The 19,021-nt window shown below is 36.8% G+C and overlaps 1 protein-coding gene across 1 annotated transcript; it reads left to right on the top strand.

Moving 5' to 3' along the window:
• The first annotated feature begins 14,784 nt into the window (after positions 1 to 14,784).
• LOC144701810 (small ribosomal subunit protein eS6) lies at positions 14,785 to 17,965 on the top strand. The gene is made up of 6 exons (XM_078573578.1): positions 14,785 to 14,939; positions 15,033 to 15,097; positions 15,642 to 15,699; positions 15,788 to 15,896; positions 15,988 to 16,260; positions 17,565 to 17,965. The coding sequence occupies exons 1-6, from the start codon at positions 14,934 to 14,936 to the stop codon at positions 17,801 to 17,803; spliced, it is 750 nt and encodes a 249-aa protein (XP_078429704.1). The 5' UTR covers positions 14,785 to 14,933; the 3' UTR covers positions 17,804 to 17,965.
• Positions 17,966 to 19,021: the final 1,056 nt, after the last annotated feature.

Raw genomic sequence — 19,021 nt, 5'->3', positions numbered from 1 at the left:
ATTGCCAAATCCTAGCCACAATTTCTAAGTTTTTCACATTGAGAATCTGGGATCCTTATTTATACCTTTTTTTTTTCCACATTGTAACTATTCGTGAGTTTCTCACAGTGCAGCCTTGAGTGTTGAAGTGTTTCTTGGATACACTTTGTTTGAGTCTTCATTTGAGTTAAGAAGGGAGTCAGATCATCATATTTGGAGGAAACTAAAGAAGAATGCATCTTTGACCTGAAAGGCAGTGTCACCAAAGTTTTGTATTATCTCAGAGGTGTTTGCGTACCAAACTCAACTTTTCTAATAAGACGTGATAGCCAATACCCAGGGCTTTCCAACATCGCTAACAATGCTAAAAAAAGTTGTCCTATAGTTCACGGTATTGGATTTTTACTGAACTGAATAACCAGATATCTGCCGCACATTTTTCAATGCTGCCACATCAAGTTCGAAGCGCTCTTGTGGGAAAACCCTGGTTCTCTCTGCCAAAATAAATTACCGTAATTCATAACATGCATTTTTAGTACCTAAATTAGAATATATTTACATCTTTCTATTTGAATTAAATTAATTATATGTGCATGTCATTAAGCTCAAAACAAGTAAATCTAATTTTAGAATAATATACCAAATTTTCTGTATTTTTATCTATTTTTGGGGATTTTTGTGACAATAAATTATAAAATAATATAATTTTTGAGTCCGAATATCATTTTTATGGATTTTTTGACATTGAATTCAGAAAGATATGATTTTTATATGTAAAAATATATATATTTATATGTAATTTTTGGATCTTTATTTTATTAAATATGGATCTTCGAATCTCTCTCTCTCTCTCTCTCTCTCTCTCTCTCTCTCTCTCTCTCTCTCTCTCTCTCTCTCTCTCTCTCTCTCTCTCTCTCTCTCTCTCTCTCTTTGCCATGAAGGCAGCTGGGGTGACATAGCTGCATGACACGGTGCCACGTGTACACGTGGTGCATATGTGTCAGCCATTGATCAGACAAAAAAGTAAGCCGCTGACATGGTGTGCGCTTGGAGGTTGAACGGGGAGAGGGGAGAAGAAGGGGAAGAGCCCTGAACAATTCTGGCCCGGGTGAATTTCATTTAGGGCCTTCCCCTATACATACTAAGTGGGTATTTTTATAAAAATATCCAAAACTTAAATATATCTTTTGACGTCCAAAAGACCATTTGCGTGTGACCCTCTAGGCCCATGTATCAATCTAGTAAACGACTCTAGTGGCCCAATAACCTTTATTGGCCTTCCAAATTAATTAAGTATATCATCATATAGATTAATTAATGTCTGATCGATTTTACCCAATCTATAATTTGAGTCTCCAATATGTGGGGTGCCAAGCTATACCTCGTGTTCTAGAAGATACAAAGGAGTGTGTATCAACTCACTCTTGGAACATGTTCGTCATTGGTTACCTTGTACGTATAGTCTCTCATCCACTTGATGCTCCTTGGACGACTTAGGGTGCAGTCAACTATCAAATCCTAATCGGTCATCCAAGTTAGTACTGATGCATTTGGAAATCACTGGAGAACTCTTCTCTGATATTTCACTGCCTTGACTAAGGACTTCATCGCATCGTCTTCCTTGAGCTATCACCTCTTATACCAAGGGTGGACGACCCCATCTTGACCACTTAATCATCTTTGTGAACTTCTTGATGTACCCGAACTAAGACCATTTAGAATCCCGTGATTAGAGACTCGTTGGCCATAATCAAAGTACAACCATCCGCCCACAAGACATCTTTGGTGTCTCAGGTCTAAGGACCGCTTACACAACTGTGACGTGAATCAACCTGATTTACATTTTGGTTTTATACCATTCAGGGATTCGTACGGATCAATACAGTGAACTCTTCCTACTAAAGAGCACCCACTATCTATCCTTAGGGTATCCACGCTAATGGCTACGGGACCGGCCATACTCATCATATGAGTGAGTCTATATCGTGTTATTCTATCCGGCTACTTCGATGTCCCGCTCGTGTATCCTTCGAATAGGAATATTTAGAACACATTCTTAAAGACTTATTATCTCTGTATTACATCTCGTCATAATTCACTAAATCTGATCATGTATTCATAGACTTCATTATAAGCATCACACATGCACTATAATGAATATGTTCTATTAATGAACATGGAATGAGATGTGGAATGTGTGATTGGCTTGCCGGCCACATATATTTTCATCAATTTAGGCATATTATCTCATAACATAAAAAAATACATGCAGGCACGTGCGAGGTGGCATTATAAGGCCACATGTAGTGCATATGCATATTTTAAATTATCACCATTATATATCATGCAAAAAATTATCCTCAACAATGAAACACGTGATATTAGGAAATTGAATAATCTAATACATAGTAAAATTCCTGGAATGCGAGCCCTTATTAAAAGAAGCATAATGCATCATGACTTGATCGTGTTGATGGATGATTTTTATTTAATGAGTGAGGAATCATGAAGAATCAATTAAAAGAAAACAATTGTGGAGATGCCCAAGTCGGATAAAATTTATACTGGTTTTTCAATAAAACTTTTCTTTGTTAATTTTATAGATTTCGAAAATTTGTTAACTTATTTTATAAATAAAATTAGAGAATTAAGGTAATTTCTTTCAGATTTGATCAAATTCAGAAAAATACAAAATATTTGAATAAAAACAGTTCAAAAGCAAGGGCTATCAGGACATACTTGCTTGAAATATCTCATGTGTACCAAATTAATGACCTTGACAGGAATTACCTCTGTTTATACTCCCTGTGTGGAGCTCAACGCAAGGCCTATTGATTCCTAATTCAGACTTAGTCTCTTATTGTTGCATTAAGTCATCTAAAGGCATATAAAAGTTTCCTTTTGAGATATCTTAATATGAACTTACATCATTTGGAAGGTTATAGAAAGGTACAAACTAGGAAAACCCAAATCATTCCATTATCTCAACTAATCCAAATGCTACAAGCTGGATGGAGTAGAAGATAGAGAGGAATATCTAACTACTGGAAGAGCCATGGATAGTGAAGAATAACACGTAAGCCCCTATGACAATAAAATACATTTTCGGTACATACACATCTTTTATTCTGTTTTTCTCAATTGACATCATCTTATTTGTATTGTATTATTCTATTTTGTAGAATTTTTTACCAAGAAGGATAAAATTAATAAGATTAATACCCCTTTTGAAAACAGCAAAAAAATACAGAATCAATGTAGCTTGATAATGGCAACAATAATCTAACACAGAATCAATGCGCATTGGGAAATACCCTGGAAATGTTTGATGTGCGGTTTTGCACACTCTTTTTGCACCGGTCGCACGAAAGGGCCATCCCTAGTTGGCGTATAGTCAAAGAATACATAAAATCACATAGTCTTCTTCTTTGTTTGTTTAATGCAATAGGATTCTTGCAACTTATACATACACATATATATAATGCTCGGAATGCTAGGAAGTTCCTAAACCATGAAATTGGCCCAATTGTTGGAATCCATTCTATTGATGCATCCATATGAGAACTCAACGAATTAGGCCGCTAGATGGTCAAATAAGGTCATTTTTAAGGCACTAAAAATCTTATGATGCCTATTGAATTAATGACATCATGATGCGGAACATAATTATGAAGTTAGATTGATAATTAATGAAATGATGAATACAACCATTTTAGAGGATAATAGATAGGGAGTTAGAGTAAACATAAAAGGGGGAAGTCATAATTGAAGTAATGAAAATTTTGAATAAAATACAATAATACATTCAAGTAGGTGATTCAAATTAAAATGATATAATCATACATGATCGGAGCTATCTCATTTACTCATAAAAAAGAAAAACCAGGAGAGGATATGAAACTGTTGGAGATGCTGATTATCGCCATATCCAACCAGACCTCCAGATATATAGTGCTTCAATCACTCATGTCTAAACCGGACCCAATAGAAATGTGTTCAATGCTCAGGAGGAGAAAGAACATATGCTCTTTGATGTCGGGCGTCGTCCAGGACGTCGTCCGATCGGTACTGAGTCGTTTGCTCGATACCTAGATAGTGATGCCGGACGTCGACGGTGTCGTCGTCTAACGGATAAACCCTAATGGGTATGTAACTACAATGAAAGATGTGGCCTACATGGTCGTATTTGTAGGCCCCGACTCAATGATGAGTACCGAACTCCAAGCTTCAAAGGGGGTCACCGGTGACGGTGATGATGGCCTCTAGAGCCTCATCGGAGGGACAAAGATGGCTACGGCACCGAACGGCGTCAATCCGTAGGGGTTCGCACGTAATGGACGAGCTCGGCCCATGCCGGTAAAGACGCTCAATTATCGTAGTTATCTCTCAATTATCTCTCTCACCTATACCTAGCTGAGCGCGGTGGAGTCAATCTAAAATATACTGTAAAGGGTAATATGGTGGGAGGATGACGTACCTCATCGGCGAACTGCTCGCCGTGCAGAATCTTCGTCAAAGCCGAGGGCCAGACTGGTGGTTGTGGTGGAGGAATGCATAGAGATGGCTCAATAGCAGGCAGTGGCCCGAAGATGGAGCGGTAGGTGGAGCTTGGGGAGGAGGAAGACGACGGCTAGAGGGCAGGACGTGAGCGGTGTCGATTGACTACAGTGTGGGGGCTGGGTCGTTCGAATGTTGGCCGAACAGATGCAATGTCGATGACTAGGAGCAGCCAGTGCAAATGCCAAAGTGCGCACCAATTCACAACTTCAGCCGGTCAATGGCTAGGTGAGCCACCACACGATGGTTCCGCACCGACCGGTGTGGTCGGATGATGCTGCAACGGCCCTGCAATGATTCTGGGTCCAGAGACTAGATAGCCAGTGGAGCCCCGATGGGAATTCTACTGTTCAGCCAATGCACGAAACGGCGGCCGCGTGCGGGTCTTCCCATCACAGCCATAAATTTGCGGCCGACCCTAGGGAAATGTCTCGCCCTGGAGTTGTGAAGGAGCCAGATGGCTCCACTCCGGGGGTCGATGAAAGGCGCTGTGATGTCAACTACCACACGGCCAACCGACCGAAGACCATCTGCCGTAGCGATGCAACGAATGTTGCACCTGTCGTTGATTGGCACTAATGTGACAACGACTCGGGGAGGGAAGTGCGGATCCTGTCTTGTGACTTTCCCGGTTGTCTAGTGGTGCTAGGGCTGTTTAAACCCTCCCCGTCGAGCGAGGGCAACAGCGGTCACCCGGTCCACAGATAGAATCAACGGACTGGAGGGGGACAAAACCTGGCGAGAGAGAGCACAACCCTACCATGCAATCTTATTTTTTTTGTCTTCCAGACTTTGATCTCCTACCCCTATCCTGATTTCTTCCTCTTCTCCTGTTCTTCGATTTCGTCGCCTCCTCTTCCCCTTCTCCTATTCTTAGCAAGATGGGGGGACCTGCGTTCTTCACAGAATGCAATACACTGAAAACACAAGTTTGCCTTCTCCTAGGGCGCCATTCTTCCCTTATAAAGGGGGAGTAAATGGGCCCTAGGAGGTCCATAAGGGGGGGGGGGGGGGGAAAAGTCCGTGAAGGGGGCCCTTATATAATGGGCCCCCACTACAACAAAATAAGAGGGGAAAAAAGACATGAACAGAAAAGGGAGGGGGCTCCAAATAACTAAGGACCCTCCCAAAATAAAGACGAAAACACACAGAGCACACACAAAATGACAGATGGTTCTCGACTCGATGAAACAACTCGACGAGACTGATAAAACAGAAGCGCGACTAACGAAGAAGACAAAAGAAATCAAGACACAATAAAAGCGAGCATAATTCACCCGGGCTATTGGCGCCAGGTATCTTCGTTGGCACCTTGGTGTGCCCGTCGGCTGGACACGAATCTGTGGGCAGTTGACGATGATGGCAGTGGCTCGGATGATGCCTTCGATGTGTCGAGATGGCGTGCACCATCTCTCTTCCATCTAAACATCTCTTATCCCATGACCAAAAAAAATCAGAGACTTTGAAAACTTCTAATCTTCCTAGGGTCGACACAGTCCTCCGTGGATTTGATCTAGTCCGCAGAGCAGAAAAGGCCCCTAGTCTGCCATCTCTCCAGGCATCCATGAATCCATAACACCCAACATCCCTCCTGCACCGTCATTCGGGATCATTCGCGAATCCCTAAACAAAAAATTGGATCGCCAGAACACAAACAAAAATCAGAAAGAAAAAAATGTACCAACAACCTTATAAATCTGGTAATCTTCCGCTTCCTATTTCTGCCTATGATTTGCTCCTCAACTGAACCGGTGGCCGGAGCAACAAGACTGATTCCTGCGACAAAGTAGAGAGACATAGAGAGAGGGGACTGGGAGAGCATTGAGGGAGTAGGGAGAGGGAAAAATCGTGTCGTCTTTTTTTCAAAAATGACTAAAAATTTTCACACAAACCAAAAAATTCAACCACACACTGGTATGTGCAATGATCTGTGCAAATTCGTTGTTGTTTTGTTTGGAAAACCAAACAAAACGAACAAATTGCACAAATTCACACAAAAAGAACCGAACAACTCAGACGACCAACTAGGGTTTCATAACTGACTGTACTCTATTCATTCTAGGAGTATCAAGTAGATGATGTGTTGGGTTCAGTGCCTTGGTTTGGCCATGGAAAACACCCTCCATGGATGCGGAAGCATGTCGATCAATTCACAATCGATCTTAAAAATAAAACATTGAAAGTACCTTTTGGGGAACTCTTTCCACCCTTGACTTTGTCACTCCTTGATCATTCTAAAGCCGTTCATGCGTCCAGCCTCTAGAAGTATCCACACGATCACTTCGCGCTTGGATCTCCATGTCTTCTTCTTCAACTCGTCTTGAAAATCTTGAATATCTCCTCACTATGAAGACACTCTTCCTCGGATGAGTGAATGATCACGTCTTGACCACTCAATCATCTCCGTGAGCTTCTTACTACAGCTGATATATAACTTATTTGAATCCCATGATTAGAGGCTTGTAAGTCATAGTCAAAGTGTAGTCGTCCACTCACGAGATGTCCTTGGTGTCTCAGGTTAGTGGATCGCTTATACAACCGTGACTTGAATAAACCTGATTGACATTTAGGTATAATACCATTCAGGGATTCCTACATATCAATTTAGTGAACTCTTTCTCCAAAGAGCACCTACTATCTGTCCTTAGTGTCACCACCAATAGCTACATGATAAGCTATACTTATCGTATAAGTAGGATCAGCTAGCGTTATTCTATCCGCATCATTTGATGTCTGTCTTGACTATCCATCGAATATAAATATTTGGAATAAATGTTTAAAGACTAGCGATCACTGTATTATGATCTCATCATAATTCACTAAGCCGTTGCATGTATTCATGGACTTCATGATAAAAATCACAATGAATAATAAAGAATGCAAATATTTTATTCAATGAACTTAAATAAACATGGTATTGTGATTGGCTTGACGGCCACATAATATCCATCATGATGGACTCTACATGCATCGTAATTGATGACAAAAAGGTTCCATGTGTGACTTAATCGATAACATGCACTATTAATAAGCTAATATGATTATATTTACATATTCATTCACATTAAATTAGTTATATATGTGTGTTATCAAGCCTAAATTATTACATACATTTTTAGAATGATTTTTTGAGTTTTTTTCATTTTTACGCATTTTTATGGATTTTTCTAGCAGCATATTTCTATAATTATTGAGTCACAATAAGATTTCCTGAATTTTTGACATTATATTCATAAAGATATTATTTTTCTTAGTTGAAATACGTATTTAATTAAAATATTTGGTTTTATATTTAATTTTATACAAATTTAAAGGTATTTTTGGATTTTTATTTCTGCCATGTCACGTGTCACCATTTAATTCATCAAATGATGACCAACATACAATTGTTGCTAATGATTAGTGACAGATAAACGTATAACCTCGTTAACTATTGGTATCATTCAATCATTAAAAACAAACCGATATGACATCACAATTAGCAATGCCATAATGGCATTTAATGCTTACTACTCTCTCTTATTTCTTTAGTCACAGGGGCGACATGGCCCAATAAAAAAGAAGGTAAAAATGCGATGTGGAGACAAAGGCAACTCAAAATTTTAAGTTATTATTCTCTCTCTATTGGTTAGTCAAAAATGGCGGCACCATCCAACTATTACAAGACACGTGGCGTGCAAATGTACACATGGTGCGCATGTGTTTCTTTTTTATTGGGTTTTAAGGAAGCGCATGGATGTGGCGTGTGTTGGCGCGTTGCCACATCAATCGTGGATGACTTTATTAATATGTATACTATAATATTAACCAAATGTCTGTTTATTAATATATGATCCAATGATTGCATTTAATGCAACGAAGAGAAAAAACCTTATTAGAATGACATGATTGAGCTGACGAGGATGACGATAGAGAAAAGTTTGGATTAAATCAACATTTAGGAATTATCCAACTTCTAGGCTTGATTTCAGACAATCCAAAATCCAATTGAACTGGAAATTTGAAGGGTAGTTTCATCTTTATGTCCTTTATCTATTCATACGGTTGGATCTATAAATTGAGCCTCTTAACTTTGTAAAAACATATTTCACCTCAATTCCTCCTAGAGAGGAAAATTAAAAGAAATTGATGTTTTGAAGGTCCATCAAGAGTGTTTTTGGTTCTCAAGTGCTCGGAGAGGATCAACAGAGAAGTTTTGAGGCTGATCTGCATCGGGAAGATGCCTTGAATATGGTGAAACATAGAGATCTAAGGTTAGTCTCCTGCCATGCATTGGTCATTCTTTAATACATTCATTTAGGTAGATTATCCATTGTCCATATCCATCAATATCCATCATCCATCCTTATTTTTTGTCAACTACCATCCACCTCAAATGTCACTTACATCGTCATGATCTCGCCATGTGTCCCCCTCTCCATTTGTCTAATAAAACATAAACCACTGCTGTCCTCCATGTGACTCACCACTCTACTCCAACTTCCACTACCTTCACCACTGCATCTCAAACCATCATCTTTATCCCATATTGCTTTCACAACTGCCTATCTTTTATTAAACCCTAAATTATTTAACCCCAAATCTGATGCTCCTAATCATTAGTTCTCGTTACGTTTATCGTCACTCTTGCATGTCTTCCTCCATCCTACTCTCTAGTTTTCACTCACTTTGAACTCAACCCACCACTTGTGCATTACTCATCGCATACTTCCTAAGTGGGGGTCATTCCAATCTATGATCAATGCATTCATCCTAATGCTACCTCTTAGATTATAGGTATCCCTTCTCGTCACTCTATGGAGAGAGCTATTTCCCTAAGATCCGTTCCATGTGGAGACGACCCTTGATCATCACTATCTAGTCAAATTATTCGCGAATAAAGGTTTATAAATTTTATTGATTAAACTCAAAGTTTCAAAGACGTAATTTTATCATAAATTTGAGTTTATCATTAATACACTCATTTGTATCTTCTAGAGGATGAGGTGTAACTTGGCACCCCACGGGCTAGAGACTTGACCAATCAACTGGGTTAAATTCATCCATCATTATTTAATCTTCATGATCATGCAGGTTATTATTTTGGAAGGCCAATTAAGGTTACACGAATGTTGGAATATTTAACAAAACTTATTCATAGGCCTTTGAGGTCAATCAAAAATGGGATTTAGATATCATAAGATTTACTCAAAATTTGGAGGTTTTATGAAAAATACAAAATGAATATAATAAATAAGTAAAGGACCTGAATGAAATTTACCTAGGCCAGAATTTTTTATTGCCCTTCCCTTTTTTATCCTCTCCAATACAATCTACTTGAGGCTACATAACAATGGCACTGGAGCATGAATAAGGTTTATGAAGACTTAGGAGAAGATTCAACTCATCATGGATCCCTAACAAACCAAAAATCAAGGTTAAATATGTCGGTTAAGGCTTTTTGTTTATGCAACAATATTTTTATTTTGCATATGAGCTTATGGTGAACAAAGGTCAGATCCTCACCGAGCAAGTACTGAATAAGTGAAATTTAGCTTTAATTTTTGTTTTTGGAATTTTTATATTTATTTCAATAGTTAAATCTAATTTAATAAATCTAATTAACAATAATTATGTGTGTTCATCTGAACGACACTTCTTCAATCATTTGCACTTGGGGAGAAAGAAGGGAGCCAAATGAGATTTTGATTGAGCAAATCACTACGTTAATTGTAATTAGTAAAAAAATCCAAGGTTGCCTTTTTATAATGATTGGGGTCTATTTATAGATGTAGGATTCTTGATGGAAGAGAGGTGGTAAATATGTAACTACCCTCAGATGTTTAACATGAAGCACCTTCTAAATCGTCAGATATTATTGTGTAAATTGAGAGCAATCTGAGCCATCCGATGTTCTCTCTCCATTGTGAAGAAGTCAACAAACTCACAAATAAATTGAAATAAATTCAAAACTATATTTTATTACTTATAAAGTTATTTTCTCTATGACTTCGTCCCTTCAATAAATATACCCAAAAAAACAAAATATAATTTTTAAAATACAATAACCCCATTATAATGTTTCAATAATGTAAATAGATATTGTATGACTCTTAAATTTATTTATTGATGGAATAATGTCAAAAAAGTATGTTACAATACAATAATATATGGAAAAAGTTGCACTTGATTCTAAAAATGTAATAAATCATCGTAAGGATTTTAAAAATGGATGCATGATAGTTTGGATGAGAACAAACACATTAAATATATGAAATTACTGTGTAAATTAGCATGTTATTTATGAATATCAATCGTGTGGATACGCCTAGGGGCTGCACACTTGATTAGCTCAACACGTCTTAATCTAGGATCCAAGAAATCACAGATGTGATCAGTTCATGGGTGATTGGATCGATAGTTTAATACATATCATTTTGATTCAATTTCAAGTCTTCCTTTGCCAAAATACCATCTATTTTATCCAGATCAAGGTTATAAAACCCAATAAGGCCCCCATGCTAGAAAGATATGCCCCCACCCCTTTTATTGCGCACTTCTCAAATCCCTCATTTGTAAACCTCACCTTTGGATTTTTTCCTGGGATGTGTCTAGACTTATAAACAAATTTTTCTTTGGTCCATTCTTATTCAAGAGTGATAATCAGAAAGAGTTTCATGAGGATGATAAAGGACGTTGTAGCACAGGGTTGCCACCAAAAAAGAGGTTTGTATTATCTTCTTCCCTGTTGGTCTCGGGACTCCCCTCAAAATCCTAAGATTTTGATTTCCTTCCATAGAAAACATCAATAAAAAGCAAAAAAATAACTCTAAAAATTCATTTACAAAAAATTCCGCTCAAAAAAACTTTCCACCCATAGTCTCTTATAAGCCTAAAACAATCAATTTGCATCCTTATTTCTCGCCACCATTATTTACCTCTACCCATCGCATCACTGCTAGTGTATAAGCACCAATCCAATGCTGTTGAATCACACTTGTTGTCACCACACCGATGAACACAAATTATGTGAAACTATTGACCTCACATCAAGTGCTTCCACAAATCTATACTTTTTAAATTATGAGCACCTTCGCCACTCACTCCTCTATTATAGTTGTGCATTATTGCCAGTTCCACAACTACCGCTGCCACAATGTCGGAATCTACATCCGGATTCAGATTGCATATTTATGTCTGAATTAATACATTATTTTATATGGTTTAAATAAATATAAAGTATTTAATTATATATTTTTTACAAAATGTATAATTAGCTTCATACCATAACTTTTCAGGAAATTGTGAAGTAAAATTCATAAAGAAAAAAATATATAAACTTCATGTCATAATGCACTCTAAATGAATGCCAAGCCCATAATTATCACAATTAAAAAGTTTTGGAGTTACCCCTGCCTTAACTTCTTTATCTCATTTAATACATAATATTATCTTTGGAATTTTCAGGAGTTTTTTAAGTAAAATTCATGGAGAAACAATATTTCTAAACTCCATATTATAGTGCTTTTCAAATGAATGGAAAACACGTAATTATGACAGTTCATAATTATTACTGTTTTATGTGTTACTAATCTTTGGACTAACTTCTCTCCTTTCCAATATCCTTCGAACTATTTCTCTGAGCCCTAATTTGATTTCCAATATCTATGTCAAGAAAAAAACACTACAAATAGCATGAGAGAAATATCACCCTCAAAAGAATAGTCGCAAGCTTATTTGCAACTTTCATTCGAAATGAAAAATACGGACATCGACATTGATCCATATTATCTAATTTTTTGTTAATTGGTGCAGTTTTCATTGAGTTGAATGAGAAACATTGTTACCTTCACAATATTGAGTTGTCACCTAGCTTGAGAATATTAATCACAAAACACTGTCTTGAAGTTGGCTTGATTAAATTTATTGGAGATGGAGCATTAATGATTTTATAATTTTTTTGGGTCAGATTTCCATCAATGGTGTGCATGCTAGAATTAATTTTTAGACAAAGGCTTAAGTATTTATTAGACGTTTTTTGAGGAAAAATAAGAGAAGGCTTTGGGGCGACTTAGAGGGTGTGGAATTTGATCATATGCAGACAATTTTGGGGGTGGATGAGGTCAGATATGCATTGATTATCATTTTTTTTTATGACCCATGTTCTAAATGGGGACTCACACAAAGTCAAGTAAGAGATTTCAGGACATTGGGCTACATATCCTTAGAACAACATGAAGGAATAATCGCAGCCGTGTAAAAATCATGACATATTCAGTACCATCTATGGTATTCCCCTGAACAAAATACCATGCCTCAGTTAGCTAAATATTAGATTTCGTAATTTCTAAATAACTTAATCCACCATCCCCCTAATTGTCATACCTCAGTCATATAAACCAACACATTTTTATTATAATATGAATAATTTTTCATCACACATGCCTTGAAATTTTCCAAAGGGGAATGAACTAGGTTCGAGTTAATGGTTAAGGGGTTGGCTAATCTGCTTATGACTTCATAATGCTGAAGTTTTAGATTGATGAAACACTAATCTGTGCATTACAAGTTGATGCAATAGTCTTGATTCTTTAAAATCCGGTTGAACAAATAAACTAATATAGTCTTTTAATTTATACCTTTTTGGTGGAAAATCTTTGTAACTGTCTCAAAATGTTAGCCGCACAGGGGAGACTATATATTATGTGTACCAATGTGATAGTATTAGGCTTCCAAATTATGATTCTCTTGTGTACTAGGTTTAGCCTGGTGTTTCATGATTTTAAGAAAATAATAAGACTATAGATTTTAAAACTTGAATATAGTCTTATACGACATTATAAGTGATCACGATCATATGTATGGAGTTATATTTTATAACTCATCTCCGGATTCAACATCATCCATTTACTAATATAGAACAATACATATCTTCAAGTTAAAGTAAGTTTAGAAGTACCAATCATTTTTAATAATCTGCGTGATGTTAAAACAGGAAAGAAAATTATGATGCTCCTCAGTATGAACTATTTTTTAGATTTAAGGAATGATTAGTTGGTAATTTAGATTTTTTTGGCTATTAATGCAAAAAAACTAACTTTTAATTTAGTCTTAGACATATCTTTCTCCTTCGTGGCTTAATGAGATCCATATTTATTGTAAATCAAAGGTTATGCAGGTAGATGTTTTGTTTAAAATTCTGAACACAAATTGATTCATATTCTCATGACACGTGAGGATTTTGTGGATCTGAAGAATGAATAATTTTTGGTAAGGTATAGGGCTTAAATGGGTATCATTGGTCCATTTTGAATTTATGAGTAAATATATTGGCTATATTATTCCAAGCGCCATAGGCTGGGTGATCAGTTTCTCATTGGTTGGAAGTATGAAATATTCATTTGACAAATAATAATTAGCATTATGTCTTTTACCTCAAAAGACAGTATTTTTTGAAAAAATAGTTCAAAGAAAATACACGAGGTTTATATCTTTTACCTCAAAAGCGTATATCCTCTTAATTTATATTATCATGTGTGTTCTGCGACATTATTATCAACTCTCCCTCCTCATGCAGGGCCTTATTTATTTATTTCGCACAAATTTTTTTTCCAATATCCCATTAAATTAAATTGCACATTTGCATATTTTCTATAAAATGCATCTCTAGTTTCTTTATCAATCATAATTTTTATCAAGTATACAGGTCTACCAAGTATCACCCCATAACGAAATAACTTCCATATCAATACAATTTAAAATTCTCCCGATTCCATTAATATATTTGTGTTTCCCAGACCCAAATCCCTAATAGTTTTTTTAAATGGACCAGCTTGGATATGCATAAAAACTTTCTAAGAAACTTTATCTACTTGATTCCAAGAGTAAAATAACTGGGCTAATATAAATAAAACATTCCTCAGACCAAATCTAAGACTCTAAGAGTGACAAATGTGTTGATAAGAAAAACTAATTAGTCCATTTCATTTTTGTCTGATGTTTCAAATAATGGGTATGCAAATTCCTATATCTCGAATAAAACTAAAAAAAAGATGTAGCTACATATTCTTCTGACTTGCTTCTGCTGCCTCTCCTTTTTTTCAAGAAAATATAATATCAACTTTTTTTCTGATGATTGGTGAGGGCTTCTCAAATTATTTTGCATAAATATATAGGTGGAAGAAGCTGTAAAAACGGACAGAAAACAAAATTTAATTCAGGATAAAAATAAAACCTTAATGAAGGCCCAAGTCGCGCAGATCCGACGGTGGATATTGAATCGGAGTGTTCCATCGGGAGTATAAATACCCATCGGCCGCTCTTTCAAGAAAGCCCTAACGGCGAGCGAGAAGACGTCTGTTCTTGATTTCCTGCGGCCGCCGCCGTCTTGAGAGCGAGCCGAGAGAGTTCGATCAAAAATGAAGGTATTGGAAGTTTCCGATTACTATTCCATGGTTGATTCTTGCTCGTGATTGATTCTACCGACTTCTCATCTCTTTCTTCGTGTTTGTGAACAGTTTAACGTCGCCAATCCGACGACTGGATGTCAGAAAAAGCTCGAGATCGACGATGACCAGAAGCTGTGAGTTTGTTTCCCGCTGTTCAATCGTTTCCGTTCTTGCCACTGAAGAGTTCGTTTTCAGTTTCTTCTTTAAATATTTTGTTTTTTGGGTGGATGCATTCGGAATAATGATTTCAAAAGTTATATCTTCCGAGTTGAGAACTACATGTCGTTCGCTAATTCATTTGTTTTGGGAATTGGAAGGAAAAAGTGATATTCAGTTCTGTTTTGTCTGCCTGGCAAGAATGCCTCTTTCTCCTTCTTCTAAAGGGGTTTACGTCTACACCCCGATGCTTTTATGACATTTTGATATGAATACATAAGAGCTGGATATCTAGAATGAATCAAGACATATCTTCATTCGTGCGATTTTCCGAGGCAAGAACAATTTCTGCTGTTCGAACCATCGTCGCTTACCAGGATTTTCTTTTAATCTCTAGATGTTTTCTTTGAAATCACATATTAATAACTTTAACCTTATAACATATTAGTGTCAAGTTACCTAATCAGTTTTTTTAATGATTCTTGTGCACTTTTTCTAAGCACATAATTTTTCATCTCACAGGCGTGCATTTTACGACAAGAGGATCTCGCAGGAAGTTAGTGGGGATGCCCTGGGCGATGTACGCACTATTCCATATTCTGATTTATGTGTCATACATAATCTTATGACATCTTTAAATAGTACCCATCGTCTCAAATTTCTTGCAGGAATTCAAAGGGTACGTCTTCAAGATCACCGGAGGATGTGACAAACAGGGTTTCCCCATGAAGCAGGGAGTGCTGACCCCTGGCCGAGTTCGTCTGCTCCTGGTTCGAGGTAACTACATTTTACACTTAAAATCTATCATTTTTTCTTATTATTTTGAGTTTTAGAACCCTAATTTTCCTATAATAATTATGGGTTTTAGGAACTCCTTGTTTCCGTGGGTATGGAAGGAGGAATGGAGAGAGGAGGAGGAAGTCTGTGCGTGGGTGCATTGTTAGCCAGGATCTCTCTGTCATCAACTTGGTTATTGTGAAGAAGGGTGATAAGGAGCTTCCTGGGCTCACCGACATCGAGAAGCCCAGGATGAGGGGTCCCAAGAGAGCCTCCAAGATCAGGAAGCTCTTCAATCTCTCCAAGGAAGATGACGTCCGCAAATACGTTAACACTTATCGCCGTACCTTCACCAACGCTAAAGGTCCACAAACGAACTCTTGCCCTGCGTAATCATTTTTAAATTGTATTGGATTTACCACATTTTGTTTTATGTTTCTGACGATTGTTCAAATGCATTGATGAACAACACCTCTAAGCATGCAACCTAATTATTAATGCCAATGTGATGAACTCTGAAACACTTATATTGACTCTCCAGAACACTGATTTGTGAAACTGCTATCTTTAATTCCTTTCAGTTCTATGAACCTTTTTAGGCAGATTTTAGTGTCATGTGATAATCGAATATTACTTTTTAAACATATTTTACTTCTTAGCTTGCATTATGTCTCGCGATTTATCAGAATCTGCAATTATTGCATCGAAACTAATATTATTGATGCGACGATCATCAATATTTGGTTTATTGACCGTCAAATTAGATTTAATAGAAACAATACTAAGATTTGCTGGGTTTCTGTACTGCTTCGTGCGAGACTATGTTTTTAGTCATAGTAATCACTTGGCGTGCAGTATGATGGTTAATTATACTTTATCATATGATGGTTAACTATTGATGCAATGATATTTGAACACTCATATTTGACTGTAAGATATCAATTAGTTTGATTGATGCAATGACACTTCAGATTGTGATTATCAGTTGTATCCTTTGTAATTTTGGTAATTTTTAACATCGGTTTTAAATGTTAATGATATCACTTCAGATTGTGATTATCAGTAGTAACCTTTGTTATTTGGGTGATTACATAGGTTTTAAATGTTAATGATAACACTTCACATTGTGATTATCGGTAGTATCCTTTGTAATGTGTGTGATTATTGACATGGGTTTAAATGTTCATTTTGACACTTCAGATTGTGATTATCGGTAGTATCCTTTGTAATTTTGGTGATTATTAACATGGGTTTTAAATGTTAATGACAACACTTCAGATTGTGATTATCGCTAGTATCCTTTGTAATTTAGGTGATTATTAACATACGTTTATAATGTTAATGATAACATTTCAGATTGTGATTATCGGTAGTATCCTTTGTAATTTTGGTGATTATTAACATGGGTTTAAAATGTTAATGATGGCGCTTCAGATTGTGATTATCGCTAGTATCCTTTGTAATTTGAGTGATTATTGACATGGGTTTTACGGGTTAATGATATCATTTCAGATTGTGATTATCAGTCGTGTCGATTGTAATTTGAGTGATTATTGACATGGGTTTTACGGGTTAATGATATCATTTCAGATTGTGATTATCAGTCGTGTCGATCGTAATTTCGGTGATTATTGACATGGGTTTTACGGGTTAATGATGATTATGCAGGGAAGAAATGCAGCAAGGCGCCTAAGATTCAGAGGCTGGTGACGCCGCTGACGCTGCAGAGGAAGAGGGCGAGAATCGGAGAGAAGCAGAAGAGGATCGCCAAGGCCAAGTCGGACGCGGCGGAGTACCAGAAGCTGTTGGCCTCGAGGCTCAAGGAGCAGAGGGACCGGAGGAGCGAGAGTCTCGCCAAGAAGAGGTCTCGTCTCTCTACTGCCTCTAAGCCTTCCATCGTCGCCTAGAGAGAGATAAGAACACAACATAGCTGTCTCATTTTTGCCCCCTTCCCCTTGAACCTCTCTGTTCTTCCCTCTTTGTTTCTTGCCTGTCATCTCGATTTTCATTTATTTCTGTCTTATGTATTGGGAGTCTTTTTTTAACATTACTGTTTCATGCTTGTTCCATGATCTTAGTGTACTCTGATAGTTATCTCTCATTGTCCAAGACCCCTGCTTATTTCTGTTACCAATGTCTTTATGGCTTTAGCTTGTAGTTGCTGGAGATCGCATAAACATAAGTAGTTATATTGGTTGATATTTGATTCTTAACAGCTGAAGATATTAATCGGGAACATTACTGTTTCATGCTTGTTCCGTGATTGCCCAAGGCCCCTTCTTATTTCTGTAATAGATATCTTTATGGCTTTAGCTTGCAGTCGATGTGGATCGCATAAACATAAGTTGTTATATTTGTTGATATTTGATTCTTAACAGCTGCAGAGATTAAGTGGAAAAGTTATTTTATTAAAGTGTTATTGGGGTAGACAAGGAAATAACTTTTGGGCCACATTAACAGTTTTATATTATTGATATATCTGACAAAGGGCTGAATTGTCAAGTTGTTTGCCATGAAGAACCTCTCAGAATGTTGAACGTGCGTGTGTCGAAGTTAAGAGTAAAACGTGATCTATATACTGGATAGTTTCTGCATAATTTATCCAATTATTTATATTAAATTTAAATTTTATGGATCCAACTCACCCCCCTTTTATGTCGCGTATTTTCAGTCTAGATGCCCTTAATCTCTATGAATTTCAAGAGCAAACTAATTAGAATAGTTTTTTTTTAGCAGTTTCCATTATATAATGTGATGGACTTCAAACTGTGATTATTTTTTACGACACGTTAAATGAAGATATACATCAAGTTGGTTGCACATGATACCCCTGATTGATATGAGTCAAATATTATTCTCGATTTCAAGAGATTGACAAAAGGCTAGTCGAGTTTTCAGGGATGGTTTTTGCATTATGTCACGCCCCTCTTAAAAAATATATATATGTGCCAAGACATCTTGTTGTAAGATAGTTGTCTACTTACTATAACTGGCTCTTGCGCGAGAATCTTAATATTCAAATTATACATTATCATAATTTCCGGATGCATTATGCCACATGTCTCGGCATCACAAAGGGTTTAGATGTCTTGATTATTGAATAATTATAAAAAAAAATTGCATAT

The sequence above is a fragment of the Wolffia australiana genome, chromosome 4 (genome assembly GCF_029677425.1).
Source record: "Wolffia australiana isolate 7733 chromosome 4, ASM2967742v1".
Taxonomy (NCBI): domain Eukaryota; kingdom Viridiplantae; phylum Streptophyta; class Magnoliopsida; order Alismatales; family Araceae; genus Wolffia; species Wolffia australiana.
Note: the sequence above shows the minus strand (reverse complement) of the source record. Positions and strands in the feature narration are given on the sequence as shown.

Excerpts from the sequence above, each read along its gene's own strand:
- LOC144701810 (XM_078573578.1), top strand. Across the intron at positions 15,098-15,641 it reads ATCGACGATGACCAGAAGCT|GCGTGCATTTTACGACAAGA; the intron begins GTGAGTTTGTTT and ends TTCATCTCACAG. Across the intron at positions 15,897-15,987 it reads TCGTCTGCTCCTGGTTCGAG|GAACTCCTTGTTTCCGTGGG; the intron begins GTAACTACATTT and ends TATGGGTTTTAG.